A 27800-nucleotide genomic window follows, 5' to 3' on the forward strand; every position below is an offset into this window, starting at 1 on the left:
GACACACGCTGCAGCGCCTAACCGCGCCCGTGGCTTTCGTACCTCTGCGTAGGACAGCGGTGCCACAAACGCCCCGAGTCAGACTGGGAAGCACCCGAAGCAGAGCTCCCATCCCACCGTTAGCCTGCAAGAGGTGACGGAGAGAAGAACTGCTCCTCCATCACCCCGTGCACAGCCTCCTGCTCAGCGCAGCCCCCCGGGAGCACGGTGAGGAGCGCAGGACCAGGAGCACGGGCAGAGAAGGCTGAAGGCGCTTGGCACCGACTGACAAACAAGCTCTGGCAGAGGAAAGCCGCAGGCTCGCTGCGACCCAGCCTCCAGCAGCTGACACTCCCCCTGCAGGCCCCAGGCAAGGCTGCGCAGAGAGCAGAAACCCTGCACCAACAAAGAGGGTTCACCCTCCAGGGCTCTGCAAAGGAGCTGAAGGCAGCCCTGGAGCGAGCCGCAGGAACGCTGCTGCTGTTCCCTCCTGCAGCAAGGAGAGCTGGGGCTCTTCCATCTCGGGAGAGGCAAAGAGTGACACCTGCCTGCTGCCACGCTGAAACTGACATCCTCAGGGCAAGATGCAAGCAGAGCACTGCACGGAGAGAATGCAGGACAAAGCCTCACCAAGGAAGAAGCGGAATCACAGGAAGGACAAGCAGCATTGACAACTTATTCTTCATTCAACCCAACGAGAAAACAGTAAGAGAAACACTTTTGGATGTATTTCATTTGGAAATGAGCCAAACTGGCAACTAGAATCCGAGTCTTCAAAAAGTCTATACAAAGATGTATCATACAAAATGTACAGGAAAGTTCTCAAAAAAAAAAAAAAAAAAAAAAAAGAGACAAACGATACAACAAAAGGAGAGCAGAGACGGTGTGAAACCACAGCTGACACGTCCCAGCCCTGCTCTGGAGGGCAGGAGCAGCATCCAGACGAGACGCTCCGAACACAGAATACATTACACTATATACAGGACCGTACAAAGATCAGCATCCCCTTTGGTCTAGCGAGGAGCTCTCCAGCATGAAGTTGGGGCAGCCTGCACAATCTGCTCGTGGAAGTGTGACATGCCGAGAGGGGAAAAAGTCCAAGGGAATGAAATGGTCAGCTCTAACCCATAACCAGCATACAGCCACGTCACCAGGGTACAGACTTTACTCCATCTCTGTGAAGCGAGCAAACATGGCTTTCCGCACTGCATCTTTGTAGGAATCTGCAGTAGAAACACCATAGGAGCTGCCCTTGGCTCCCAAACCAGCACCTCGCATTCGCACTTGGGCCTGGAATGGAAGAGACAAGGCATCAGCTTGGGGGTGCAGCACAGCGCAGACAATGCTTGTCATGCTGGCTTCACGCACTCACCCAGGGCATTTTACAAACACCGACAGCAGGAGATCAGACTGGACACAAACCCACAACTGCTGGCTTAAATCCACCCATCCTGCCCCAAGCGGGTGGACAGGAATAGATCCCAGCAGAGTAAGGCTGAGAGAGAGGTGCGGGCACAGAAGCGCCAGCCTGTAGCACCATGCAGAGGATGCTGCCCAAGAGGGAGAAACTGCCCCTTCACCCTACACAGCGGGCAGCTTCACCACGGGATGAGACAAAGAGGCAGCGGACAGCACGGTGCCTCCCACAGGACCTCAGCAGCAAGCACTTCTGAATCAAAAAGCACCAGACTTAGAGGAAGCATCCATCCATACTTACCTCAATAGGTGCAGTGATGCCCTGGCATTTTCTTCCCAAGCCTGAACCTTCCCTCCAGCCCATGGCCTGCAGCATCTTGTTGCCTATATTACTGTTGTCGAGGCCATCTTTGGTGGGCTGCTCGTAATTACTGCAGGAAGAAAAGGTCAGTTAATCACACTGCTTGTCAGAAGCTGAACTAATCACCCAGGAGCTTCCAGGTACATACACTGTGCCAGCATCGTACACCTTCTTGCGCTTTGGCTCCGGGGGCTCTGGGATGCCGTACTTCTCCCGCCTCTCAGCTGCTCTGTCTCTGTATTTCATCTGTAACCAGATTGAGTGTTGGTTTGAAGACAAGTTTATTTACTATTTTTATGTAAGCATATACATAAAAACATTTAACTTTACTGTCAGTGTAAATATTTAGTACTGGTATAAAAATGCACGGCTTCTCCTGGGAGCTGTGTAAGCAAGCTGAATGCCTGCCATTACAGAGAGCTGCCCGCTGCAGGCTGCCAGCATGGGGCTTGGCCAGTGCCAATAGAAAGAACTGGAACAACTCCTCAGAGCTGATCAGAACCTGTACAGCGTGGTACAACAGCCCAACACCAGTCAGGACCTGCACAGTCAGCTGCCTGACAGCTGCTGGAAGGTCACCGGACCCAGTTCTAGAGCCCTTGTATCGCCCCACTGCTGTGAGGCAGTTAGAACCTCCCTGATAAGCAGCAGCCGTGGTGCAGGAGACATTTCTCTCTGTTTAACAGGACAGCCTTGGCCCAAGAATGGCTAGGCTTACACGGCTTATCTCATTAGCATCAAGTCAGGATAAGGACAGCTCAGCATTATCTGTGCAAGCCCTTTTCCATTAGCCACTCATCCATTATCTGCTCATCTGAACACTGACCTCTCTCTCACGCAGTTCCAAGGCTTCAAGTTCCTGTTCTGAAAGCTTTGATCTCCTATAGATATCCATGTTTTGCTGCAACAAGAAGAGATTCGCGTTAACATGAAATGCAGAGCACATCAAGCAGGATGGACAACAGCTCTTTGTAAGCAGCTGACTTCTGGGAAACAAGCAATCCACACGCAACTGCTTTTTGCAGTAGGAAGAAAAGCATTCCCAAGAGCACTCTGCTTTACACACTATGTTATGGGTATCAATCATCCTGGTAACACAGCACACACACCTTGTGCAAGTCCGACAGCTGCTGGTGCCGAATCAGCGCATCTTTGTTTGGGAATTGCCTTCTACACAGCAGGCAGGCCATCTTCTTCCAGTCAGTCAGCTTCTCCTCCTCATTCTCCATTCTTTCTAGCAAGTCCTCGTCATTATCGCTGTCACCGCTGTAGGCAGCCACGAGGCCACGCTGGAAGGAAGGGCAGCATTAAGGGATGGGTGCAGCAAGACAGCACAAAGGCTGGTGCACAGGCTTTGCTGTGCAGAAGACACAGAGCCTTCTCAATGCTGAAGGGTCAAACAGCTTAAAAGAACCACGTGCTGCAGCACAGCTGCTAGACTTAATTCAAGCTAGACAAACAATAGCTTAAATAGAGGTTTTGAGGTTTCCAAAAGTTCAAGTGAGACTTTGAAGCTTGAGGTCATGACAACCTTTCTCTGCACCTCTCAGCTTCCGAACCTACTGCACTCAGACAGGATCACTGTAACCACCACAGCATTCCACAGAGGGTGCTGTGGAAATCCAGGCTGGAAGGCAGGCGTCTGCCGGTCCTCCTCTTGAGAGCTCTCAACATGTGACAGTCAGCTTTAGCAATACAGGAACCCAGCCTCTTTCACCCATAAAGCAACCCATCAGGCATCTCCCGCTCACCTTCAGGGGATTTTCATCTTCCCCATTTTTCATCACCTCCGGTAGGATCTGCTGCCTCTCAGACAGAGCGCCCTGAAAGACAAGAGCACCGTGAGCACCAAGCTCTGCCACACCACGCTCCAAAGAACGCTTCTCACCAGCCTCACCTTCTTCTCAAAAAGGGCAAAGCCTGCATCTGCAGCTGCCGACTCCTTCCGCTCCTCCTCCCTCGTGCTCAGCGGCTGGAAACTGTTCTTGAAATTCTCTTTCTGCTTGTTCAAGCTCTTGGCCCAGCGCTCCATGTCTTTAGCAATCTGAAACAGACGCAGAGTGGTTTGCTCAGACCTCTGCCTCCATAGACACCAGACTCCCGTGACACCCATTCAACTGTTCGTTTGTACAGACACTCCAGATCAAGGCAACTTCACTATCTTCTATACTGCAGCTGCTTCCCCGTAGATAGTGTTAAAAAATAGAGTGAAAGTGCAGTCTGCCTGTTTCGGTGTATGAACCCTTCTTATCAATCCACTCCTCTAACTGGCAGCTCAGTTGTACTCCCACTGCTCCTGGCATCATTTCGTATGCATCTCTCCTATGCAGTAGTTATTTCTGCACTGAAGTCTCTGCCAACCCCGCCTCTTCTCAGCCCTGCACAATGTCTGCAACGTGCAGGTACACATTCCACCAGCCAACCAGGACTGTCACCAGAAGGGCAAACTACAATCTTACCCCACAGAAGACATCAGCACAGTTATGATCCCACTTCAGCTTTTACCTGTTGAGCTGTTTTACTCTTAGGCTTCTCTTTCTTCTCCTTCACTTCTTTTGTGGTGGTTGCGGTCGCCGTTTGTTGGTATGTGATACCCTCTGCTGCAGGCATGTAGGTCTCTTTTTCACCATCCCAGTACAGATACTGCTGAGTTAAGGCATTGTAGTAATACTGACAAAGAGAAGAAAACCATCAGATAGTTACACACACCACATAAGCTAAGCATCAAAAGAAAGAACCAAAAGAAGCGGCCTGATTCAGTCTGATGTCGCATGGAAAGGAGCTCCTCAGAGCAACCCAGACCTCACAAAGGAGGCAAAAGACACAGAGTGGCTGAAGCCTGTGACCCCAAACACATGTTCTGACCAACAGCACTATGGAAATCTCTATGCCTCTCCCAAGAGAGCACAGCATGCTCTTTGCTGGCAGCTCCGCAATGAAGCAGCTCACTGGCAGCATCTGTAACAGTGTGTGTATGTGTAACCCTACGCAGGACAAACTGGAGGAAAAATTAAGGGCTATAACCAGAGAGAAGTAAAACAGCCCCTCAGTTTCACTCATAAGGCAATAGACACAGAACTGAACTAGCATTAACAGATAAAGATGGGTGCTAAGAACCTATATTTACCTGAGAGTTAGGATCGTAGTAGAGCCCTGTAACAGGATCATAATAATATCCTGAAGATTCATCATACTGGTAGGTGGATGTATCAGGGACAGCTGAAAAAAAAAATTCCAAGTAAAGGACAAGGTCATTCCAGACAAATTCACACTGGTTTCTGTGTATAATTCAACTATAATTCTGAAATGATTAAGAGCAGACTTGCCTACAAAGCACTTGTACCATTTGACCAGAAGGCACAGCCAGGGGCAGCTGCACCACCAACTTCTAGGGGTGGGACACTTAGCTAAAGCAAAGCTTCTCGCTTGCTAGAGGAACAGACACCCGTCCCAGCACGGCCCTTCTCTGCTTACCATACTTGGTTCCAGGGACGACACCAGTTGGGGCAGCTGTTTGTGCCTGAGTGCTGGTGGTGGCTGGTGCTGCTTGTGTCTAGAAGAAAACAGAAGAAATCTTGATGAGAAAGATCTGTCACTGAGGTGCAAAAAAACAAGGACAGGGAGCCAAAGCATATGCAGCCCACACTAAGCATGCAAGAGCTAGCTCCTCTTTGCCAGCACACTTAGTACTCAACTTTAACAAAGAACAGAACTATCAGAGAAAAGAAATAGAAGGTGACTCTTCTATAAACACAAGTGCTGCATTTAACTGCACCCGTGACATCTCACAGCTCTGCTGTACCACACAAGAGTGTGCAGAGGCCACAGTTAAGGCAGAAGTTCCACCAAATGAAGCCCTGGCACCGAAAGCAAGGAGTGCCACAATTACCGGGGAGTCAGGCGAGTTCGTCTGTTGGTTGTAGAGCTGGGGACTCTGGGACACAACGGCAGCCGTGGTGGTGGTGACTGGGGCTCCTGCCAACACAGAGCAGCAATGGATAAGCCCAATGATTTGTACAACAGCACTTCATCCTAGGGCTAAAATTACTCTGTTTACAGTTTCGGATCCTAATTCCAGCTCCAGCAGCCAAACAAGGCAATAAACATTCAAAAGGAGACAAAAACAGTGGGTATTTTCTTTCCAGACAAGGAATAGTTTCCTTTTCAGGAGGAAATATTTTGTTCTCAAAGCCAGTGATTCCTGGCCTCTGACAGCTGCCAGCACTGAGGATTTCTCTAGAGCTGCTCACGCAGTTCTCATGAATTCAAGGCTTTATGTCAATATTCTGAGACAGCAGCTGCACTCATCTCACAGACCACAGGTCCCACGTGAACAAACTCACAATGCTTCTCCAGGAACACACATCCATTCACATATAATAGCAGCAAAATCCGTCCCCCTTTACTGAGGAAATGAACTTCAAAGCTAAAGCAAAACATCCCTATTGCCTCTCATCACCGACAACAGCATCTCCCACACGTTGGAAACACCACCTGATATGGTAGCTGCATCTGAGTCCAACACACCTCCTTGGTTTTGGTAGTACTGCTGATAATCCTGGGAGTACTGCGAAGGAAAATGAATGAAAACACAGGATGAGCAGCAGATACCCACACTGTAACAGCTTGCAGGCTACAGAAGAGCCAGCAGCACCAACCTGAGTGTACTGCGTGTAGCCATCCTGTCCTGACTGGAGGTAGCTGTAGTCAAGGGTGCTGCCTTCTCCAGTTTGAGGCTGAAATTGAAGCAGGTTATTATTATTTCTTTTTAAATCAGAGATGGATAAGAATTGCTGCATTTAACGACTTCAGTGCTGATTAGGCTCCAGCCTAATGATCAAAACCAGATCTCTAGATTTACACGGATAACAGGACTGTGAACGAGTTTCCAAACCCTACCTGAGTGGATGACCACTGTGCTGCAGCAATGGCTGTACTTGCCACAGAGAAGGCACTGACCCTGTTCCCATCTGGCAGAAGCAAGTCCCTGAAACCACAGAAATCACACACCTGAGTAAGCACTGCTTTTTGTGAAGTGATCGCTATACAAGGAGGTAGAGTCTGCCAGCATGCATGGATTTCTTGGCAGGTCTTAAACACTGTCATGAATGAGCCAAAGAACTGCTTGGCGGGTGGAGGAGCTGGGCTCAGTGTTGGGCAGTCAATAACCAGCCTGTAGGCCTCCAATGAAACAACTGTGCTGTGTATGAAAGAAGTTACAAGGGCAGCTACGGAGGACCGGCGATGCAGACGATAAGAAACAACTGCTGTCACTCTGCTCACACACAGTAAGGAGCCACGTAACAAAAGACACTTAAAGGAAGCAAAACTGGAGTGATGGTAATCTTAAAAGCTCCAGTGACGACCGCGAATCTTTATATGGAGGAAGGGATAAGAGGGGAAATGAACTGCTACTGCAACTCACTTTCTGGCACTCTTTGCAAAGTCAACACCAATTGTTTTGCCATCAATTTTTAATGGTGGCTGAAGACTTTGTAAAATCTGCAGCAGTTGAGAAGCATCCTACAACAAGAAACACTCATTATTATGAAAAGCAGGTTACTGAAGAGGACGCAGAAGCTCTCAGAGCTCCAACTTTTCACACGCACCAGCTGAAAACACATAAAGCTATGGCAGCACTTCTGTGTCCCCTCATGCCACACATGCTGAGTACAACAGGATTACAGCCTGCTGACAGCGTGCTGCCCAGAAAAGCAGGGTCACTTGATTCAACACAGTCTTTAGTTCTGCCCCACATTACTCCAGAAGGCAGCCCAGCAGAGGCTGACATCAGCCACCCATTTTCATCCAACACTGAACTGCTGAACTCTGCTTAAAGCAAATCCAAACCACACTGATTGTCAATTTGAACATCTCCAACAACAGAGGTTCCAGCACCCCTCTGGGAGCCTTCTTCCAGTATTAACTCCTCACAAAAGGGAAGACATTCTCCTTGTACCTTACTGCCATTTCCCACGTTTCAGTATGCCTGCTGCCCTCACCAAGCACCCTTTGAGACTGTCTCTGCCATCCTCACAGCCCTGCTCTGGATGATGCTCAGAGCAGCAAGATTCCCTCTCCTTCACCTTCTCAAGATGAAAGGAGCCCAATTCTATGCATTTCCTCACACTGCACACTCCAGCCTTTTCTTGTGATCCAAATGACCCCAGACCATTATTTGTGACCCACGCATGAAGCGAGCTTTCAACTCGGAACTGCACTCTGCCATGAACGCTTTTCCCCTGTGCTCACAGCATCCCCCCACTTCCCTTCCAAGCTGCAGCTAACGATGAAAGGCTCTGACACATTTAGTATTTGTTCAATGATCTATGAACCCCTAGGGAAGCGGGGCAGACCTCAGCACAAAACCAATAAGGCCCTCACCATGGCAGAAGACAGCTGCACAAATGCAAAGCCTCTATTTTGCTGAGTCTGCTTGTCTTTGATAAGACGAATATTATTGACTGCCAGAGAGGCATACGGAGACAAGGCAGTCATGATGGATTCCACTACTGTGTGAGGAGCAATGTTTCGGAGAATGATGGCTGAGGAAAAAAGAAAGTATGACATTAGCTATGTACAGAAGAACTTGAAGTACTCTGAAAAGCCTTAAAAAAAAAACCAACACAAAAAAACACCACCAAACCCAAAACAGCAGTAGTTTTGGACAAGAGCATGTTTCTGTTTCAAGAGTACAGTATTTGGGGAGTTGGCAGGAAGCACTTGCTCTGTTGGGAAGACGAGAGGGCTGTCAATACTGTTCTAATGAAAGGAAAGCACTTCCTGAGCAGAAGCCCTTGCCAACATTCACACGTACCAGTCTACAAATTGGGAACAACCTAACCGTGGTAAGTGCTGTGCCCTGAGAGAGCTCAACGTGGGTTCCAAAGGGCACTCTGAGGTACCAGGACTTTTCTGCACAGATTCACAAGTCACTTTATACAGTAAACTCAAAATTCTGCTCGACTTTTACTTACTATCACAGTAATAATCCACAGACTGGACGGCTTCTGCTGTTCCAGGTGGTACCTCCTGCTCTGAATCTTCATAGGAAGGAAAAACTTGAATCACAATGTTGTTCTGTCACTCAAAGCCAGAACGTCACAGTGTAGGCTACAACCTACACTCATCCAAATTCAAAGACACCCAAAGAGATGAAAGGAACTTACCAAATTTGTCCGCTCCACAGCGGAAGCATTTCAGTCTCCTTCTGAAGTTGTAAAGACAGCACTGTGTGGAGAAAAAAAAAGTAGATCTAGTAAGGATTTCGTTGATTCACACCAATGGTGGCATGTGCTGTATTTTGCTGAAAACAAGACAATCAAGATAAGTACAGCAAAGCTGAACCAACCACAATGATCAAGAACAACAAAACTCGTCCTCACCTGCACTGCAGCTGCTTTTCAGAACATCCCAGTCACCCCTACTCTAGTCAGTAAACTATCCTGAATCACACTACATTAACCAGCTCTTCAGCAAGCTCTGAAAACAAGTTATCTTTAAGTGATTAAAGCAGAACACAGCAGCCTGGTTTTGATCTTGCTACATCATCTCCACTTAAAGAGGGTCAAACAAGTGTACAGCAGTTGCACACAACATCAGTTGTCACCTGAAGGATACAGAATTCATCTAATGATGTCGTGTTCTGGTACGGTTCACTAATTGACTTCTGTATAAGCAAAAATGGCAGCGCCCTTCCAGTCTGTTTTACAATATGTGCACAACTACTGCATCCATCAGCAAAAGCTGCAGCTCAACCTAAAGCTGAAAGTATTATTGATTTTCTAAAGAGATGACAGAATCACAGAGAAATTCCCTCAGGGCAATGGCTGTTCTATCAGCTCTGCTGTGAACAGCAAGTCCTGGGAGACAAGCTCTGGGTCAGGCATACATTAGTGGCAGCAACACACAGCTCCACTAACGAATTTTGCCTCAGCTGGCAAGTACACCACTGAGTCCCAGCCCTTATCTTCTAGCTGCTGATATTCTCCGTGGCAATTCCATCACTCCAGGAGTTTCTGCCACTGGATTTCCAGAACCTTTGCACTCCTGTGCCTTGCATTTCTCCATCGCTGTAACAACCACTAGGCCCAAACTATGCACTGCTTTGTCCTGGTCACGTAGCTGGTGAAAAGAACTGAAATGATGAGAAACAGATAAAAAGACACACTGTACCTTGTTGCAAAGCCAGTCCTCAAATTTAGGCCGCGGGTTGCTGTAGTGCATCGCAATCTGCTTCCCCTGAATCACCAGCTTTTTCTGCAAAAGAAGTGGTTTCAATTATCCCTGTATCGAGGCACACGTGTTCATTTTCCCATGGCAGAGCACCCTTCGGAGGAATCAGTGCTCCTGAATTAAATGGACAACATATGGGGAGGATGTGGAGGACAACCACCGCCACCTACACCCTGCCCATCCAATCCTGCAGAGAGGAGGACGAGGGCAGTAAGAGAATGGGATGTGGAGCAAAGATAAACGGAATCAGGGAGTGTTGAAAAAGTTGCCAAACACTAAACGCTGCCATGGAACCAGGAAGTGTCTCGAAGGAGACAAAGTCCTAACTTGCTGCGTTCAGGATTAACACATTTTTAGGAGTCTCCTTGCCCCGTTTCTATTCACTTGTGGTATAGTATTGAGCGACTTTTTAAACATGTCCTTAGGTGACCGCTTCACTTCTTCCCCTACTCCAAATTCCCCAGACCTTTAAACAACCACATTTGGATTACTTTTCCAAGCACTTTCTTCAGAAGCGTCCCTTTGTAAATACAGTAATTCCTTCCAAAGGGACCCTGCTTAGACTTCTTGGAGGCTGGATTACAAGTGCCATCGAGTGCTTTCCTTTGACTAAAGCATCGGTTCAATTGGAAGCCTGCGCAAGAGCTTTGTGTTCTTCATTCAGGCAAAGAGCTCTCCACAATGGCTAACTAGAGCGAAGCTTCTCCTGGGCTAGGAAAAGTTCATGATGCTTTCAGCACGTCCGCTCGCTCTGACTTTACAGGAATTAGGAATTTAGATCTGTTTTAGAAGCCCCAGCTCTCAGCCTCGTGCTTTGCCAAGTGCGGGCACACAGAGCGCCCCTTCAATATACAGACAAAGTATTTCAAACAGGCACAAGTCAGTCTGAGGAAACGTGCACTACAGGCCAACCCCGAGACATTTTAATACAAGAACCAGTTTTATGACAGGGTGGCTTATTGCAGAGGTACCACAGGAGCACCAGGACCAGTGGCTTCTCTGTAACAGGGTCTGACAGATACATCTAGCATGTAGCATGAATAAGGCTCTCACATTCTGTGCAACTAAATAGGGCAAAGCCATTTCTCCTACCGGCAGGAGGGAGGGTTGGAGGGCCCAGCGCTCACTGGATATGCACACATAGAAACAAAGCTGCTGGCACAGTTGCAATACATCATTCTTTCATCTAACAGTCAGCGACCGGGCTGCTGGGGAGACTATGTTTTCCCTACTACTAGGGTGGCTGGGTTACCGGAGTGAATTTGAGTATTTGTTGCAATAAATTATGCAGCAATACAGCTTTGTATATATTAAAACTATCTCTAAAATTGCACTCAGCATTCATGTCCTAACACGAGTCCTTCCGCTGCACCTGCCCACCCTACAGAGCAGGGCACCGTGGAACAGGACCCAAACTGTGCCTTGGGAAATGACTCCCAGCACGAGCCACGTGGAGCTCTACTCCAGCACAAAGCACACAGCTACCTCCATCTGCTGGAGCTGCTTGCAGGGCTGCTGCACTGCCTGGACACATAAACTGACGCAGCAGAACACGTTCCTCATGCTGCCCACAGACCCTCACAGCATATATTTAACTGTAAAAAGAACAAGCGGCTCAACACACTTTGCTGGCTCCAAGAGAGTATTTAAGATCTGTTGTTAAAACAGACTGTGGAGATTCAAAAATTAGCAAATCCAGAGCGTGCTTACAGTGCAAGAAGAAAGCAGCACTGGGAAAGAAACTAGAGCACTTTCTGCATTTTGGCTCCTTGTCAAGTCATAGTCCAGAAAAGCCAAAATACACAGCACAACTTTGAAGAGCCCTCAGTTCCCATCAGATTTATTTGGAATGAACACGTTTCTCTGTCCAGAGGAGCCAGGTGTCTTCCCTCAACTCAGGGAACACATCTTTTTAATGACCTGGCACATCTTTTTCTAAATTTTACTCAGGATTAATACCAAGGTAATGAAAATCTCACAGTACCTGATGCCTTCTCTGGCAACAGAACTAGCAGGTGGAAGTAAAATAAGAGTCTTTTATGGACTATATGCTACTCTTTCCAGAGCCAAATAAATTGGCACCATGTAATCAGACAACGGCACATTTTATGAGGGAGGGCTCAAAACAGCCCATTTTCTTTTCCTAATGTTACCTGCTATTTTCTATCACTCTGAAAACTTTTAATATATACAAAGCTTTTATTCATTTAAATCACTGTTACGGAACAAACCACTCCTTCCACCTTTATTTTTTTCTTTTTTTTTTTTTTTAACTGTACAGACTTTTTCCATTTTCAGGAATATCTAGACTTGGTGAGTGAAGCAACCTGATTGGCTTCCATCCAGCTGGTAGCATCTTGAAAGTGATAAAACTCCACGAAGGCGAAACCACGGCTTACACCTAGAGACAGCATTCAGATATAGACGGGATACTTGTGTTAGTCAGTTCCTTTAAAACAGGTGAATCTCTCTCCAACTGCTTCATTACTTCACGACAAAGCAGCTTTACAAATGCGACGTCAACTGCTGGGATCTGCTCGTTATTTTGCCATGGCAAGGAACCAAGCTCCCTTAACTGGCTACATTTCACTCCATTTGAATCCACGTTTACAGGTAACCATGCAACAGACTACATACTATTAAATGGGTTTATACTAGTATTACTTACCAACACCTGTTAACTAAAACCCCTGGAGACAGACTTCTTTTTAACAGGACGAGCTATCTACAAGTCTTCCAAAAAGCCACATTCCTTAGCCATGGCAAACTTTTTTTTTTATTGATTGCACGTGCTTGCAGTTTGGGGATAATTCTGGATACTCTTTTGGGCTGGGGAAGAGGAAGGCCATACCAAAAACTGGATAAGAGCTCTCACCTGTTTTTCTCTTCATCAGCCTCACGTCTGCAGGCTGAGGACCTTCAAAGGACTCAATAAGCTCCCGGATCTGCGTGAGATTTTATCAGACAGTTAAGTTTTCAAATATTAGCACACATCTCAGCCACACAAAGCAGCAATCCAGCCTACTGTACGCACAGCGGGTGCACAGAGCAGAAGAGTCTGAATATTATCTCAGAAAAAAAAGAAAGCCCTTGGGGTGAACAGGAGCCTGACACGCACCACAGAACCCACACAGCCCTCCGTTGTCCTCACAGCCCACAGAATCATCCAGAATCTGAATCACTATGGCCTTGAATTCCAAGGCCATCTGTACAGAATTTGGCAAACTCCGTGCTTGGCCAATGTCTTAACAAAGAATGCTGCTAGCATCCCCAACCCTGCATGCCTGGAAACATCCAACTCCTAGCAGAGAACAGTAACACTACTGGGAGGCTCAGTGATGCACATTCCCTTAAGCCCCTAGCCATAGCTGCAATCCTCTAACACAGTTTCCCTTTTGCTTTTCAGAAAATAAGTGAGACTTGTTAAGAATACTGTCAAAGATCATGCTACAGGGACGTCAGCTCTTCAGACACAACCAAGCTGCTTAAGTTGGGTGTGACAAACTAGATAAATTATTGCCAAGGAGTATAAAGGAAAAACAAACATGTAAAACTATCTCCTAAGAACAAAAGGAGCTTGGCAGCTCCTACAGGGAACTCATGCTACTCTACATACAACAGCAGGCGGGACTCAAAGGTTATTTAAAGCTGCCTGCTCATCTTCTGGCTGGAACTGACCTACCACCTTCAGTGCAAATACCTTCTTGTGAGAGAAGAGGAAAAAGCTGTTAAAATATGTACAGTTAATACCAGAAGCACAAAGGGAAAGCTGACTTCAGCAGAAAGCAATCATTCCAAAAATCATAACCTAAACTCTGCTGATGAGTTCGTAACTAAAATTACATTCAGCTTTCCCACAGATTATACTGCAGTTATTTGCAGAACCATAAAGCTGCACGGGTACAAAATCAGAAACAAAAATTGCTAAATATGTTTCAGGTAACTTCTGACTGAATTCCATTGTTTGGATGCTTTGCTCAGCACCTAAAAAATGATCACACGTGGCGATTGAAAAGCATTGCCAGTATTCAGAAAGTACTCAATTAAAAGAAAAAAAAAAAAAAAAGCAGAGATCTACCACAGAAGTGGTGCAAAAAGATGCTCTGTGTTAGCAACTGCCACACACAGATCTCAGGATCAGGAGCGTGCCTGAAAACAAACTGATACACCTTGGCTTTTACAGCTGTTTCTTATCCCACCTCACACAGCAGCCGCAGGCTTGTGGTCTTGGTAAAAGACTCTTGGAAAGAGCCCAGTGAGAGGGCAAACAGATCCCTCCCAGGGGGGTACGAGGTCTTTCCAGCACAGTCAGATGATGGCGCACCACGCTCACTCCTTCCCTCAGCTCCGGAGCAGCCATTTTATGGCTGCCACAGCTGCACCCACACAGCCGCGTTCCGCACGGCTGCTCTCAGCTGAGGAGCTCAGCATCTGGGCTGCATCACCAACCCTCACTTCGGGCTTCCACAAAAGCCCCGAAAGTTATTAAATCACTTTTGTGCTCCTTATCTCCCTCCCTTAACAATCCTTAGAGAGTAACAACAAATAAAGAGGACGTACGTCTATATCCTCTTCCACGTGCTAAGTGGGAAGAGCAAAAAACTACACGGAGTTTTAAATCCCACAAAAATCTTAGGGGAAGCACACCATTCACGTACAGCTCTATTGAAAACGAACAGCTTAACATTGAGATGACCTCTGTTACTCAACAGCGGCAGCCGGAACCCTTTTAGGATTCAAAATGGAAGCGCTCCCAACACGTCTAGAAGGGGGGGGGGGGGGGCACCGTGATGCAGCGCTCAACAAAATGGCAGCAGCTCTGCGCAGAGCAAAGCCCCTCCTGCCTACTCACATCGTTCTCGGTAACCGTGATGGGCAGGCCACGCAACATGATGGTCTTGCTTTCCTTCTCGTCGTTGATGTCGTTTCTGTAGTCGTGCTCTCCATAGTCGCCATCGGAGTGGTACCCGTCCTCGGATTTATCGCTGTTCCTGCGCTCTCGCTCCCTCTGGAAGCCAACACACGTCAGCGCCCCGCTGCCACCCCCAGCCCGAGCTCCAGCCGCACCCCGCGGGCCCCGCAGCGCTCACCTCGGGGCTGTCGTAGTCGCGGCTGTCGTAGTCTCTGTCGTAGTCCCGGCTGTCGTAGTCCCTGCTATCGCGGCTGTCGTAGTCCCTGCTGTCGCGGCTGTCGTAGTCCCGGCAATCGTAATCGCGGCTGTCCCGGCTGTCGTAATCTCGGCAGTCGCGGCTGTCGTAGTCCCTGCAGTCGCGGCCGTCGCGACTATCGTAATCCCTGCAGTCCCGGCTATCGCGGCTGTCGTAGTCGCGGCTGTCGTAGTCGCGGCAGTCTCGGCTATCGCGGCTGTCGTAGTCTCGGCTATCGTAGTCGCGGCTGTCGTAGTCGCGATAGTCGTCGTAGCGGTCCCCGCGGCGCTCCTCGCTGGACCGCTTGTAGTCGTCCCTGCGGCGGCTCCGCGACTCCCGCTCGTCGCGGTCCTCCCTCTCCACGATGGAGCCGTAACGGCCGCTGCGCTCCGTCCTGCTCACGCTGCGGGAACGGCGGGCCGAGCTCAGAGCGCGCTCCCTCCGCACCCCCCGGGCCCCCGCCTCCCCCACCGCCACTTACCGCTTATCCGAGCCCATGGCGCTGCCCACGATCCGCAAGTCTCCGGCACGGCTCTGACCGCCACTGCGCGGCGCCGAACACGCGCCCGCAGCCCCCGCTCCCTCGCCACAAAATGGCGCCGAGCTGACTGGCCGTCTTCTACCCAGCAGGCACCGCGCGCGCCGCCTGGAAGCTTCCAGCTGCTGCGCATGCGCAGCGGTGGCCGCCCGCCGCGGGGCACGCTGGGAGTTGTAGTTCGGCCCAGCGTGCGCCGCTCCGGTTCTGCGCGGTTATTGAAGTAGAAACAAACCCCCCCCTGTAGCTTGTGGCAGCACCCGCTCCGCGGGCGGGTTTGTGCCACTGCCGTGGCACTCTGCTCTTTCCTGCGTGCTGAACTGTCTGATCCCAGCTCGTGCCCGCAGCTCAGCCCGTCCTCTGCTGAGCTGCTGAGCTGTGCGGTGAGGCAGCGCAGAACGGCCCGCAGTTGTGAGTGAGCTGTCTGGAAGCAGTGCTGGGAGGAGAACACGAGCCGTCCTACTGCCTGCAGCTCAGCTCTGCGAGGCCCAGAGATCAGCACTCTCCCAGCAGCACCGTCCCCTCCATCTACTCAGCAGAAGGGACAGCACTGCAGCCTGCAGCTGTTAGGGAGCACGTCAGGCTGCCGCTTGCTGCTGCCCCTGAACAGCCTCCAAACCCTCACTGAGGGCCTCTGGGTTTCTCTGGGCACACACAGCGATGCTGTTTTGCTGCCTATCCCTTGGGGGAGTTAGGCTGCAGACTGACAGAGAGCAGCTGGAAAGTGTTCCTGCGGTCACTGCTCGCCTCCAGAGGTACTACAGGGAAAACAGACTCCACCTGCAAAATGCAGCTTTAGCACAGATGTGTATTTTAGCTCTTTGAAGGCTGTTTTCTGAATGGCAGTGAGGGAACTGCTGCTTGGGGGTGTGCCTGCTTGCAATTTCTGCTTGTCCCTGGCTGCTGCATCAGGGAGGAACTTTGGCAATGGTTGCCAGCTGTACTGCTCCCCTCTCCTCATTCCTCTTGCTGCCCCCAGCGTCCACTGCTCTAAACCCTGGAGCCTACCCTGCTCAGCTCCCCCCACAGCAGATCCCCATGCTCCCCTCCTCCCGCCCAGTTCCTGGCTATAGGCATAGGACAGCCAAGGTACAGCCTAGCTGGACCTTCCCGGAAGGGCAACCCGGCATCTCTCTCTCCCACGGCCTGCTGCTCAAAAGCTGAAGCCCCACGGGAGCAGCTGGCCCATGGCCCCCACGCGCCGAGCACCCCCTGCATCCCAGCCCGCTGATGGGGGCAAGAAAGCCAAGGGGGGGCAGGAGGAGGAGGAGGATGCCTGGAGCTCCGCGCTCACTGCCTTGAAGGCAGCCCCCAAGGAGAAGCCCCCCGCCGTGTCCCCTGAGTGCAGGGCCTGATGCACAGGTGAGTGTGGGGAGGAGTATCTGGGGATGGAAGGAGGATGGAGAGGACTAATGGGGACCCCCACACCCCCGAATGGGTGAAGCACCCCTCTGCCCGCAGTGCCACCCCAACCTGCTGCCTGCCATAGGTCTATGAGGACTGATACTGGGTCTGCTTCAGGGAGAAGTGGGCCAGTCCAAGCTCCTGCCGTTCACCTCTCTGGAAGCTGCCAAGAAGGATTTTGAGAAAAAGTTTTGGGAAAAGACCAAGAACAGCTGGGCAGCACGGGAAAACTTTGTGGCCCAGCCAGGAAAGTACACCTTGATAGAGGTGCAGCCCGGCGCCAGGCAGGAGGTGGCCCTCAGGGTGAGTGGCATTGCCTCAATGCTGAGCCTGAGACACCCAGCAGGATCAGCAGGGTGGGCTGTGGGATGGACAAGGAGGCAAGCTTGGCGCTCTCTACTGAGCACCACAGACATCATAGTGGCATCGGGCATGACCCAGGGATAGCACAAGGCTGGGGTTTGCTCCCACAGACGGATGGTGTGGGTGATGGGAAGGTCTCTAAGTGCTGCATGCTGCCTTGTGCCTTGGATGAGACCACGCAGGAGCTGGTGGCCCTCATCTTCAGCAGTGACATGTTCCGCCACGCCATGCAGACCATGAATATTGGTAGGAGGTGCCAGGGGGCCTGATGAGCGCGGAGGTGCTGGTGGGTTTCTGAGCATCCCCTTTGGCTGTGGTGATGCTGGGGCTGCTCAGCACAGTGGGGCAGGGGAATGCTAGCACACTGGCACGAGATGTGGGCTGACAGCGTGCGCTCCACCCCTGCCAGATGTGAAGAAGATGCCATTGGGGAAGCTGAGCAAGCAGCAGATTGCTCAGGGCTTCGAGGCACTGGAGGAGCTGGAAGCTGCACTGAGGGAGCAACCCTGCAGGATGTCCCGGCTGGAGGAGCTCTCCTCACGCTTCTACACCATTGTGCCCCACAACTTTGGGCGGGCACGGCCACCCCCCATTGATTCCCCCGAGCTGCTGCGTGCCAAGAAAGACATGCTGCTGGTGAGATGTGGCAGTGGCATCTGTCCCTGTGGGGTGGAGAGGTAGTGGGAGCCTTGTCCTGGCCCACAATGACTGTGTCCCTGCTCTGTCCCCTCCAGGTGCTGGCTGACATCGAGGTGGCACAGAGTCTGCAGGCACAGAAGGTGGAGGAGGAGGAGGAGGTGGTCACCCACCCCTTGGACCGGGACTACACCCTGCTGTGCTGCCAGCTCACCCTGCTGGAGCACACCTCCCAAGAGTATGAGGTGTGACGGTCCCCAGTGCCATGCAGACACTCTGGGGATACGGTTATGGGCAGCCAGCAGTGACACCGTGTCCTTCCTTGCAGATGATCCTGAACTATGTGGCACAGACAGGGGGCCAGGTCTACATCCTCAACGTCTGGAAGGTGGCCCGAGAGGGTGAGGTGAGAATAAGGAGCCTGAGGAGAACCCAGCTGTGCCCTCTGGACTGGGCTTTGTCTGCAGGTCCAGGACCACTTACATACAGCAGAGCGGGAACGCCGGCTGGCTGGGCAGGGGAGTTGGGCCAATGCTGCGTGCCCCTCCCTGGCCAGCCCTCTGCTCTGTGTCTCTCCAGGACAAGCTCTTCCAGGCCCATGACCACCTGGAGCACCGGCGCCTGCTGTGGCAGGGCACCAACGTGGCAGTGGTCGCAGCCATCCTGAGGAATGGGCTGCGCATCATGCCCCACTCGGGGGGGATGCGTGGGCAAGGGCATCTACTTTGCCTCTGAGAACAGCAAGTCTGCTGGCTACGGTGAACAGCAGGCTGTTTGGGGTGTCTGTGGGGTCGGTGCAAGCCTAGCTCTTTGTGGCACCTCTGCCAAGCCCCTTCCATGCTAGGGACTCACGCACAAATGAGTGGCAACTCTGGTGCCATCACTCCTTCCCCTTCATTTCCCTTCCTGGTGTCAGTGGGCTGCACATCCACGCGAGTTGGCTTCATGTTCCTGACGGAGGTGGCTCTGGGCAAACAGTACTGCATCACCCGCGACGAGCCTACGCTGCAGCAGCCGCCCGATGGCTATGACAGCGTCCTGGCCTGTGGTCGCATGGAGCCAGGTGAGTGGTGGGACTGGGGGCCTTGGGATGGCCCTCAGGGCTGGCACTAGTGGAGTCTTCTTGTCCAGACCCTGCACAGGATGTGGAGGTGATGCTGGATGGGAAGAAGGTGCTGGTGTGCCAAGGCAAGCCGATCCCCGTGCCCGCCTACAAGGACTCGTCCTTCTTCCAAAGCGAGTACCTCATCTACCAGGAGAGCCAGTGCAGGATCCGCTATCTCGTCCAGCTCCACTTCTGAGAGCACCAGGCTCCTTGTGTCCCCTCTTGGCAGCAGAGTGCTGCCAGCATGGAGCGCAGGAATCCAGCCCTTGTGGCCACTCACTTAGGTGTGAGGACATGGGAGCATCCAGCCTGCTCCCATGAGCAATAAATTCAACGTGCCTTGCATCAGCAGTGTGGCTGCTTTCCTGCCAGCACGGAGGGGCTGACCAGGGAGTCCTGGTTGGTGCTATGGCCGGGGGTTACCCCTGTTGTGGGTGACTCTGTGTGGGCTGCAGATCTCATAACTGTAGCCAGACTTGTGCTCACCACTGCGGCATAAGGGCTATATGAAGGGATGAGCATGGATGAGCCTGTCCCTGTGTCCCCAGTGCCTGCCCTCCATTGGTACCATGCCAAGCCCCACTCTGTCCCCTGCATCCCCCCAGGCACAAGTCAGTGTCTGTGCAATGACACTTGGCTGTGCCACCCTGATGCTCTACTGGGGACTGCCTCAGGGACACCCTGCACTCCCCAGTCTCGCAGCACCAGCCCCCTACACTTTGCAGTATGTTTCAGTGTGGGAAGGGCCCTTTTGGCTGCAGACCCTTGGTCTTCCCTGCCCTGTCGCCCGCCAGCTGCTAGGACCCAGCAGCTGTCCCCAGCACTGTCAGTGGGCGGGGAGAGCCCGGGGGTGACAGCCGGTGCCATCGGCGACAGGCAAACAGGATGACTAATGGGTGACAGCCAGGGAGGGGTGGATGTGGCCCCGGGAACCCCACTCCTGCAGCATGAGCAGTGCTGGTGACAAGGACCGGTCCCAGGGAAGGAAGCGTTGCCCGTCCCCAAGAAGCCAAGGTATGTTGGTGCCACCCCACTGCTTGGTGACCCCCAGCAGTGAGGAGGGAGACCCGGAGCAGGGGCTGCAGGGATGGTGTGGGTGGGGTTGGCTTTGTCCCTCTGTGGAACAGGGGATGGGGTGTCGGGCTGCCTGGGGTGCCAGCAGGTCCCCCTGTGTCATCCCTGCCCTGCCATCTCTCCGCAATATTTTGGAGACCACCTCTGGGTTTCTCTGTGGCTCTGGTTTTGCTCCTTTATCTTCTCCTTCCCCAGCAGGTAAGGGGCCATGAGAAGACAGCGGCCATGCCCACGGTGGGCTCTCCCTCCATGGGATGCAGGAATTCTGTCCGTGTGATACCGGCAGCAGAGCTGCTGGCTTAGTTCCTGTGGGTATGGCTAGCCAGATGGGGCTGAATGCCACAGCCAGCCTGGAGTACCCCACCATTCCAGAGCAGTCCACAGCACAGGAGGTGCTGGGCCTCCTCTGCATGGTCCTGCTCACTATCACTGCCCTAGTGGCCAATGTGGTGGTGATGGTGGTCATCCTGAAGACACCCCTCGTCCGCAAGTTCATCTTTGTCTGCCACCTCTGCGTGGTTGACCTCCTCTCTGCCATCTTCCTCATGCCTCTGGGGATCATCTCCAGCTCCTCCTGCTTCGACAGGGTCATCTACAGCATCGCTGAGTGCCAGGCCTTGATATTCCTTAACGTCTGTTTCATCAGCGCCTCCATCCTCACCGTCTCCATCATCAGTGTTGAGCGGTACTACTACATCGTCCACCCCCTGCGCTACGAGGTCAAGATGACCATCAGGCTGGCTGTGGCCGGGGTTATCCTCATTTGGGTCAAGTCTGTCCTCATCACCATCCTGGCACTGGTGGGCTGGCCTCAAGACAACGGGGCCACCAGCGCCAGCCGCTGTACGGTCTATTGGAGCCCTGGGGCCCACAAGAAGGCTTTTGTCATCATCTTTAGCATCACCTGCTTCATCCTGCCCACCATTATCATCTTTGCCGTCTACTGCAGTGTCTACCGGGTGGCCCGGCTGGCAGCCCTACAGCACACACCTGCCCCGGCGGCTGCCCCACGGCCCCGTTGTGACTCCATTGCCAGCCAACTGACCATCGTCACCATGCGGAACCTGCCGCTGCCCCGGCTGGCACCTGAACGCTTTTTGGGAGGGAACAAGGCCATCCTCACCTTGCTGCTCATCGTGGGACAGTTCCTGTGCTGCTGGCTGCCCTTCTTTGCCTTCCACCTGCACTCCTCTGTGGGTGCCGCTGCGGAGGGAGGTGGGCACAGCGAGATGGTGGTCACCTGGATTGCCTACTCCTCCTTCGCCATCAACCCCTTCTTCTATGGGCTGCTTAACCGACAGATCCGCCAGGAGCTGGCCCGGCTCTGGCGCAGTCTCCTCCACCGTCCGCTGGGCCAAGAGCTGTGCTTGGCCATTTCTGAGGCCTCTGTCCAGGAAAACGTCCTGCAGTTCCTCCAGAGGGCTACCTGCACGCTGGAAACCCATGCTGGGTGCATCAGCCCCAGGAACAAGCTGGAGCAGGACAAGGGGGGCTGCCCCATCCCAGGCCAGGTTCCCGAAGAGAGCGTCCAAGAGCAGAGCTCCGTGCCACTGTAGCTCTGGGAACCATCCTTTTTGCTCCTGGTCCACGTTTTGCCTGCTGTCCCAGTCTGCATGCTGGAGGAAGGGCTCTTGGCCGCATTTCGGGTGCTGTCATTTCCATTCTGCATGCTGGGAACATCCCTGGCTCCTGCAGCACATGGGACATAGGAAGCTGAGGAGCTACAGCTTGGGGGACCATTCCCCTGTGGAACTTCTGCCAGGGTCACCCTGCACCCTCCCCAGCTCAGATAACACCACTAACACCATAACACCAGTGCCCATGGTGCCCAGTAACCTCCCCTCCTGAAAGTCAGGATGCTGCTGGGGGGGATGCTGTGCCCCCAGTCTCCAAAAACAGGAAACCCTACTCCAGCAATAGGGGCTGGGGAAAGGTGCACGGGGCAGGGAGGGGGCTCAGGGAAGATCACTGGCCACAGGGCCACCCCTCTGCTGTCACCTCATGCACTTCCCTGAGCTGGGGGAGTCTCCACTCGGGAGGTGGAAAATGTATCTTTTTCACATAAATTTGATCTTTTTATTAAACCATTGATAAGTTACAAAGGAGGAAAAATATAGACTTATATATACAGCATTTCCAAGCCAGCAGGCTCTTGGGGGTTGCTGGGAGGGAGGTGACTGCCCAGGGGAAAGTCCCCCTGACACAGCCAGGGGATGGGGGAACACCATAGAGGCCAGGCAGCCCCTCAGCAGCTCTGGGGTTCAGCCCAGAGGGTTGGGGATGGCAGGAGAGGGACAGCAGTGTGGATAAAGGTAGGGACAAAGGACACCAGGGAGTTGGAGGATGTCCCCCCCCCCCAGCAGGGACAGCCCTCCTACCCATACCATAGCAAGTCTGGGGGGGAGAGGGGACACAGTGCTGCCAGGATGGGCATTGGAGCAACTCTTTTTGCTCCAGAGGCCATCACTTCTGGGCCCCCCTCCCCTCGGCATGGGATGCTGGGGGGACGACTGGGGGAGGGATGGAGGACAAGGGGTGTCCTTGGCACCAGGTGGCACCAGGACCTCCCTTGTTCACCCACAGAGGGGTTCAGTAGGGCGAGAACTTCTGCCGATCAGCTTTCTTGGTGCCGTTGGCCGCCGAGATCTTGGTCGTGTAGGTGGCAGTGCCACCATTGGCACCTGCCGCAGAGGATGGGGACAGCGCCAGGAAGGAGAGCGGCTTCAGGCCGATGAAGTTGGAGAGAGAGAGGGCATAGGGGGTGCCCAGCAGAGCCGGGGGGGTGGCAGGGACAGCAGGCAGTGCTGCGCTGGAGCCCGGAGCGAGCGGCTGCGAGAAGCCCACACCGAGATCCACGGAGCCAGGGCCGAGTGGCACCTGGGAGGTAGATTTGGCCGTCTCTAAGCTGGGGGAGTCAAGCAGCATGGTGAGGGGCACGGTGACAAAGGGGCCACCTGCCCGCTGTAGGGCACACGGACCTTCGCCCCGTGCCTTCTGTCACCGGTGCCAGCATCCAGCCCCAGCTCTTTGGGGCGCTTACCAGGTGGTGATGAGGTACTGAGCCAGCGTGATGCTGACGGGGGACCCCGTGATGGTGATGTGCCGCTCACTGGAGCCCTCGGTCTGGTTCCCAATCTTGATGTGGGCGCCCGACATCTGCCGGATCTCACTGATCTTGCTGCCGTGCCGGCCGATGATGCAGCCGATCAGCTGGGGGGGGAGCACCAAGGTGAGAGGTGCAGGACACGTATGGGGAAATGGGGACTTTGTGAGGACCCACACTTACATCATTGGGCACCAGGAACTCCTGAGAGCTGCTTTGGGAGTTTGAGTCCAGCCCTGGAGGGAGAAATGATGGAGTTAGGGGGGTCTCCAGCAGCCCTGTGCCCTCCAAATGTGGGGGGACGTTGCTGTGAAGACAAACCCAAAGGACCAACAAGGAAAGGCCATAGGGAAGATGGGATGTGGGCACTGGAGCTCCTGTCATTGGGGTGGAGGGCTTGGGGGCACTGGGACACCGGGAGACCAAAGACAGGGACTTTCTGGTGTGGGATGGCGCACCAAGGAGATGGGACTGGAGATGGGAGGAGAGGACATGGACTCCCATGCTCTTGCAAGCGCCCAGCACGGAACAAGAAGGGCACAACTCACTGTCTCTAGCTCCACGGGGAGCTCACCTGGAACCATGGAGGGCGGGTGGCCCAGTGGTGGGAAGGGGATGGTGTGCCCCGACATTTGCTGCAGTTTTGTGACCTGTCCAGGGAGGGAGAGGAGATGCAGACAGTAGGAAGGCAGGTTTGATGGCATGGTCTCACGCTCCTGGCTGGACTCTGGCATCCACACAGTGCACATCCCACCCCACCTCAACACATCCCACTCTAACCCATCTCATCACACCGCATCCCATCCCATTCCACCCCACCCTATCTCATTATACTGCATCCCATCCCATTCCCCTACATCCCATCTATTTCCACTCCCACTGTACCCCATCCTATCCCATCAAATCTTACTTCATTACATTAAACCCCATTCCATCTCATCCCATTCCACCTCATTCTAACCCATTCCATCCTACCCCACTCCATTCCATTCCACAGTATCCCATTCCATCCCATTTCATTCTATCCCACCCTACCCTCTTCCCATCATACCTCACTGCACCCCATCCCACCCTGTTCCACCATATCCCACCTCATTCCATTCCATCCCTCCCCCTTCCATCGTACCCCACCCCCTCTGTGTACTCCATCTTATCCCATTCTACCTCATCCCATACCATTCCATCCCACCCCATCCCACTCCATTCCACCCCACCCCATCCCACTCCATTCCACCCCACCCCATGTCATCCCATCCCCCTGCGTCCTACCCCTCCCACCCCATCCCACAACTTCCCATCATACCACATCCCATCCCACTGCACCCCACCCCAGCTGCAGGCTGCCAGACCCCGTGCCCATGGTGACACCCCCAGGATTGGTCCCATGAACCAAGGAGCAGGGCTGGGAGAGACTCACTTCTGCCGGAGAGACCCCGCTGTATTGCCCCTGCATGGAGAAACCCTGGGGGGGCAATGGGCATCAGCTGGGAACCACGCAGGGACCTGTGCCCATGCAGACAGGGGGTCCCCCTGCCCCAGTGCCCCTTACCTGGTTGGCAGAGAGCAGAATGGTACCCAGGGAGAGCCCAGGGTGGTAGGGGATGGTGGCCCCCTTAGGAGGCGACTGCACAGGGAGGAAAGGAGGTGGAGGGGATGAGCAATGGGGTCAAGGTCCCCCCAGCCCACACCACACCTCCCACAGCACCGTGAGCCAGCTGCCAGTACCTCCAGGATGACGGCACAGATCTGCCTCACACACTGGATGATGGTGTCCGGCACCCCCGAGACGGTGACGGCGCGCTCTGTGGAGTTGGGCAGCAGGTCGCCAGCCACCTGCACCTGAGCCCCTGAGCTCTGGGGAGAAAATGGGGGGGCTGTGGGACTTGGCTGGGAACGGCGGGGGGACACTGTGCTCCTGCACCGTACCGGGGGATCTCACCTCCCGGATCTCCCTGATCTTGGTGCCCGCCTTGCCGATGAGCGAGCCGCACTGGCTGGCTGGGATGACAAGACGCAGCGTCACCGGTGTCCTTCCTGCCGCCGTCCCATCCCCCAGGTCCTGCGGAGGGACACACATACAATGTCTGGCTTCCCCTGGGAGTGGGGGGCTCCCAGAGTCCCATTATAGGGCAGGGAGCACTCACCTCCTCCAGCTTGAAGGCTATCATGGAGACGGCGCGGAAGACGGCGTCGGTGGAGCCGGTGATGGTGGTGATGCGCTCGGGGCAGGAGCCCTCCGAGATGGTGATGCGCGCGCTGCTCTGGGGACGGCGGTGCGTCCCGTCAGGGGCACAGAGCTCAGCACTGCTTCAGCTCTGTGTCACCCCCTCCCTGCGGTCCTTGCCCCATCCCACCCAGAGCCGTGAGCCACCTAAAAGCACCAGGACAGGCGGCCGGGGAGGGGACAGCAGGGGACCCACAACCGCCCCACGTGCCCTTACCTGCTCCCGTATCCTCTTTACTGTCTCTCCTTTCTGTGGGAAGAGGAACAGGGCTGGCGGTCAGGGCCAGGAGCCCCCCCGGGGTGGCACAGCCCAAATCCCCCGGCTCTTACCTTGCCGATGATGCTGCCGATCTCCTGTGGGAGCAGAGGGCAGCTCTGTTAGCAGACGATCCCAGTATCACCAACCATGTGTCCCCAGGGGTGAGGACAGCCCAGCCTTAGGGTGAGGGGCACGAAATCCTCCCCGGAACCACTCCCCCATCCCCAGGGCAGGTTACCTTGCCGTGCATCAGCATGCGGAGGGTCAGGGTGATGCTGAGCTGCGGCTCTCTGGGGCCGCTCGCTCTGTCCGGCGATGCCATGGCCTGGGGGACATGGGGTTTCCTGCGGGGTACGGCCAGGTGTCCCGACCCCTGGGCTGGGGGTGGCCGGACCCCCGGCTGGGGAATGCCTAGGGGAAGGGGGGAGGCACCCAGCAGCACCTCATGCTCGGAGGCGGCCGGGGAGGGGACAGCAGGGGACAATCGCCGCGTGTCCGGGAGCAGGTGGGCGGGATGCCGGCGGCGATGCCAAGCGGCTTTGGAACAAAGCACCCGCGGTGGGGATGGGGCCCGGTCTGCGGGCGCTGTCGGGGGGAGGGGGCACGGCTATTCTGGGTGCTGGCAGGGCTCGCCGCCGAGGTGGCCATCAGGGGAGCGGGGTGGGGCGGCGGCAGCGCCAGCAGCCCCCGAGCCCCCACGGGTGACCCGGCGGGGACAAAAGCGGGGGCACGAGAGCCGATGGCGAGGGGGGTGCGGGGAGGAGGAAAGCACGGCGCCGTCTGCCGCCGGGGGGGCGTGGGGACAAGGGCCGGGTGCCGGGCGGCAGCGGGAGGTGGTGAGGGGACAGCGCGACCACCCCCCATCGCCCAGAAGGAAAGTTTCTCCGCTCCCCCCGCCCCGCTCGCAGCCCGGTACCTCTCCGCACCGCCGCCGCTCAGTGCCGCATGCCGCCGGGGCCGCCCCGTGCCACCCGGGCCGCGAACAATGAGCCGCTTGACGGGCGCGGGGCAGGCTGGCAGCCCCGGCCCCCACCCCGGCCCGCTGGGGCCCCCCTCGCTCTTCCCCTCTCCCACAGCCCTCCCTCCGGGATCCTATTACAGCGGATAAGAGACACTAAAAGGAACAATGCACCCTGGGTAAGGCCATCTGCCACCGCTGGGGACATTCCTGTCCCCCCCCACACTTGGCTCGCACATCACCCCTCTTTGTAATTGCTTTTTTTTTTGTTGTTGTTCCTGGAAGCCGATCAGCTGGCAGGGCTCAAGGGCTCAAGGGCACTGGGCGGGCAACGCTGGGACGGCGGCACCCAGGGGTGCTGTTGGGGGTGGGCACCCTTAGGGCTGCGGTGCCGGAGCAGCAGATGGATGCTGCAAAGCGCTGAGCACCCTGTGCCAGCAGGCCCCTACCCCGCTCCGTGCCCCCCATCACACACCGACACGTTGCCAGTGTCACCCCCCCGCCGCCTGCGTGCCTCCCCCGCTAAATCCTCATAGGCCCTGGCGTAAGCAGCTAAAGCCCAGGCAGGCTTGGAGGGGGAGCGGGGAGGGGGGTAGCACCCCGCTGCCGGCTCCATCTGCATCCCCAGGGTTGGCTCAGCAGCACCAAGTGGGGAAAGGCAGGTGGTGGGCACTGAGCGGCACTCTGTCTGTCCAGCCAGGCGTCTGTCTGGCCTCCCCTGCCTTTCCCCCCCCATCTGTTGGTGACCATAAATCCGCCGGGTGCTTGGGACATGCTGGCTGCCATCACAGGCAGGGGACGGCTGAGGATGACAGTCACCTTTTAAGCCCCTGTGGATTAACCTAGGAGTGGGTGTGCGGCCGGAGGGGTGGGAAGAGGAAGAAGAGGATGAGGATGAGGCCAGGAGGAGGGCCGCCGTCAACCAATGCGTGCGAGACAGTGAGGAGGGAACAAAGCAGGAGAGAAGAGGATGGGGATGAGGCCAGGAGGAGGGTGGCCGT

The 27800-nt window shown here is 54.3% G+C and overlaps 4 protein-coding genes across 6 annotated transcripts; 2 read left to right on the forward strand and 2 right to left on the reverse strand.

Moving 5' to 3' along the window:
* Positions 1 to 685: 685 nt before the first annotated feature.
* Positions 686 to 15736, reverse strand: RBM5 (RNA binding motif protein 5). The gene is made up of 24 exons (XM_042880183.1): positions 15620 to 15736; positions 15082 to 15541; positions 14844 to 14999; positions 12867 to 12936; positions 12319 to 12392; positions 9932 to 10015; positions 8926 to 8986; positions 8734 to 8799; positions 8141 to 8301; positions 7182 to 7279; positions 6656 to 6743; positions 6415 to 6492; positions 6251 to 6323; positions 5646 to 5731; positions 5231 to 5309; positions 4884 to 4975; positions 4262 to 4426; positions 3654 to 3800; positions 3508 to 3579; positions 2866 to 3045; positions 2583 to 2657; positions 1905 to 2002; positions 1697 to 1826; positions 686 to 1269 (listed from the first exon to the last, which is right to left on the reverse strand). Exons 1-24 carry the CDS (start codon positions 15634 to 15636, stop codon positions 1144 to 1146), a joined length of 2736 nt encoding a protein of 911 aa, XP_042736117.1. The 5' UTR covers positions 15637 to 15736; the 3' UTR covers positions 686 to 1143.
* Positions 15737 to 16189: 453 nt separating this feature from the next.
* On the forward strand, positions 16190 to 19510 carry LOC122184955 (protein mono-ADP-ribosyltransferase PARP3-like). Its single transcript, XM_042880368.1, is given in 11 exon segments — positions 16190 to 17003; positions 17005 to 17041; positions 17135 to 17380; positions 17551 to 17686; positions 17850 to 18076; positions 18175 to 18321; positions 18405 to 18482; positions 18656 to 18781; positions 18783 to 18834; positions 18993 to 19139; positions 19208 to 19510. Coding segments are annotated over 11 exon segments (1509 nt in total). The 5' UTR covers positions 16190 to 16860; the 3' UTR covers positions 19378 to 19510.
* Positions 19511 to 20417: 907 nt separating this feature from the next.
* On the forward strand, positions 20418 to 22164 carry LOC122184972 (probable G-protein coupled receptor). The gene has a single exon (XM_042880398.1). It carries the CDS (start codon positions 20510 to 20512, stop codon positions 21809 to 21811), a length of 1302 nt encoding a protein of 433 aa, XP_042736332.1. The 5' UTR covers positions 20418 to 20509; the 3' UTR covers positions 21812 to 22164.
* A 153-nt stretch (positions 22165 to 22317) lies between these two features.
* On the reverse strand, positions 22318 to 27764 carry PCBP4 (poly(rC) binding protein 4). Of its 3 annotated transcripts, none has more exons than XM_042880373.1 (13): positions 27619 to 27764; positions 26080 to 26185; positions 25913 to 25936; positions 25800 to 25832; positions 25503 to 25619; positions 25298 to 25417; positions 25084 to 25212; positions 24908 to 24982; positions 24776 to 24820; positions 23933 to 24008; positions 23542 to 23594; positions 23296 to 23465; positions 22318 to 23160 (listed from the first exon to the last, which is right to left on the reverse strand). In XM_042880373.1, exons 2-13 carry the CDS (start codon positions 26161 to 26163, stop codon positions 22845 to 22847), a joined length of 1242 nt encoding a protein of 413 aa, XP_042736307.1. In that variant the 5' UTR covers positions 26164 to 26185; positions 27619 to 27764; the 3' UTR covers positions 22318 to 22844. The 3 variants fall into 3 exon arrangements, with proteins under 3 accessions (XP_042736307.1, XP_042736306.1, XP_042736308.1); XM_042880372.1 differs by lacking the exon at positions 27619 to 27764 and adding an exon at positions 26758 to 26807; XM_042880374.1 differs by lacking the exon at positions 27619 to 27764 and adding an exon at positions 26758 to 26802 and having other exon boundaries at positions 26080 to 26166.
* Positions 27765 to 27800: the final 36 nt, after the last annotated feature.

Source organism: Lagopus leucura, unplaced genomic scaffold (genome assembly GCF_019238085.1).
Source record: "Lagopus leucura isolate 7727_CA_CO unplaced genomic scaffold, USGS_WTPT01 Super-Scaffold_100026, whole genome shotgun sequence".
Taxonomy (NCBI): domain Eukaryota; kingdom Metazoa; phylum Chordata; class Aves; order Galliformes; family Phasianidae; genus Lagopus; species Lagopus leucura.

Coding starts and splice junctions, on each gene's coding strand:
- LOC122184972 (XM_042880398.1), top strand. CDS start 20,510: ATGCAGGAATTCTGTCCGTGTGATACCGGCAGCAGAGCTGCTGGCTTA.
- PCBP4 (XM_042880373.1), bottom strand. CDS start 26,163: ATGGCATCGCCGGACAGAGCGAGCGGCCCCAGAGAGCCGCAGCTCAGC. Junction 25,213..25,297: donor AGATCAGGGAGATCCGGGAG/GTGAGATCCCCC, acceptor TTTTCTCCCCAG/AGCTCAGGGGCTCAGGTGCA. Junction 24,983..25,083: donor TCTGTGCCGTCATCCTGGAG/GTACTGGCAGCT, acceptor CTCCCTGTGCAG/TCGCCTCCTAAGGGGGCCAC.
- RBM5 (XM_042880183.1), bottom strand. Junction 12,393..12,866: donor GCTGATGAAGAGAAAAACAG/GTGAGAGCTCTT, acceptor TGCTGTCTCTAG/GTGTAAGCCGTGGTTTCGCC. Junction 2,658..2,865: donor AGCTGTCGGACTTGCACAAG/GTGTGTGTGCTG, acceptor TTCTTGTTGCAG/CAAAACATGGATATCTATAG.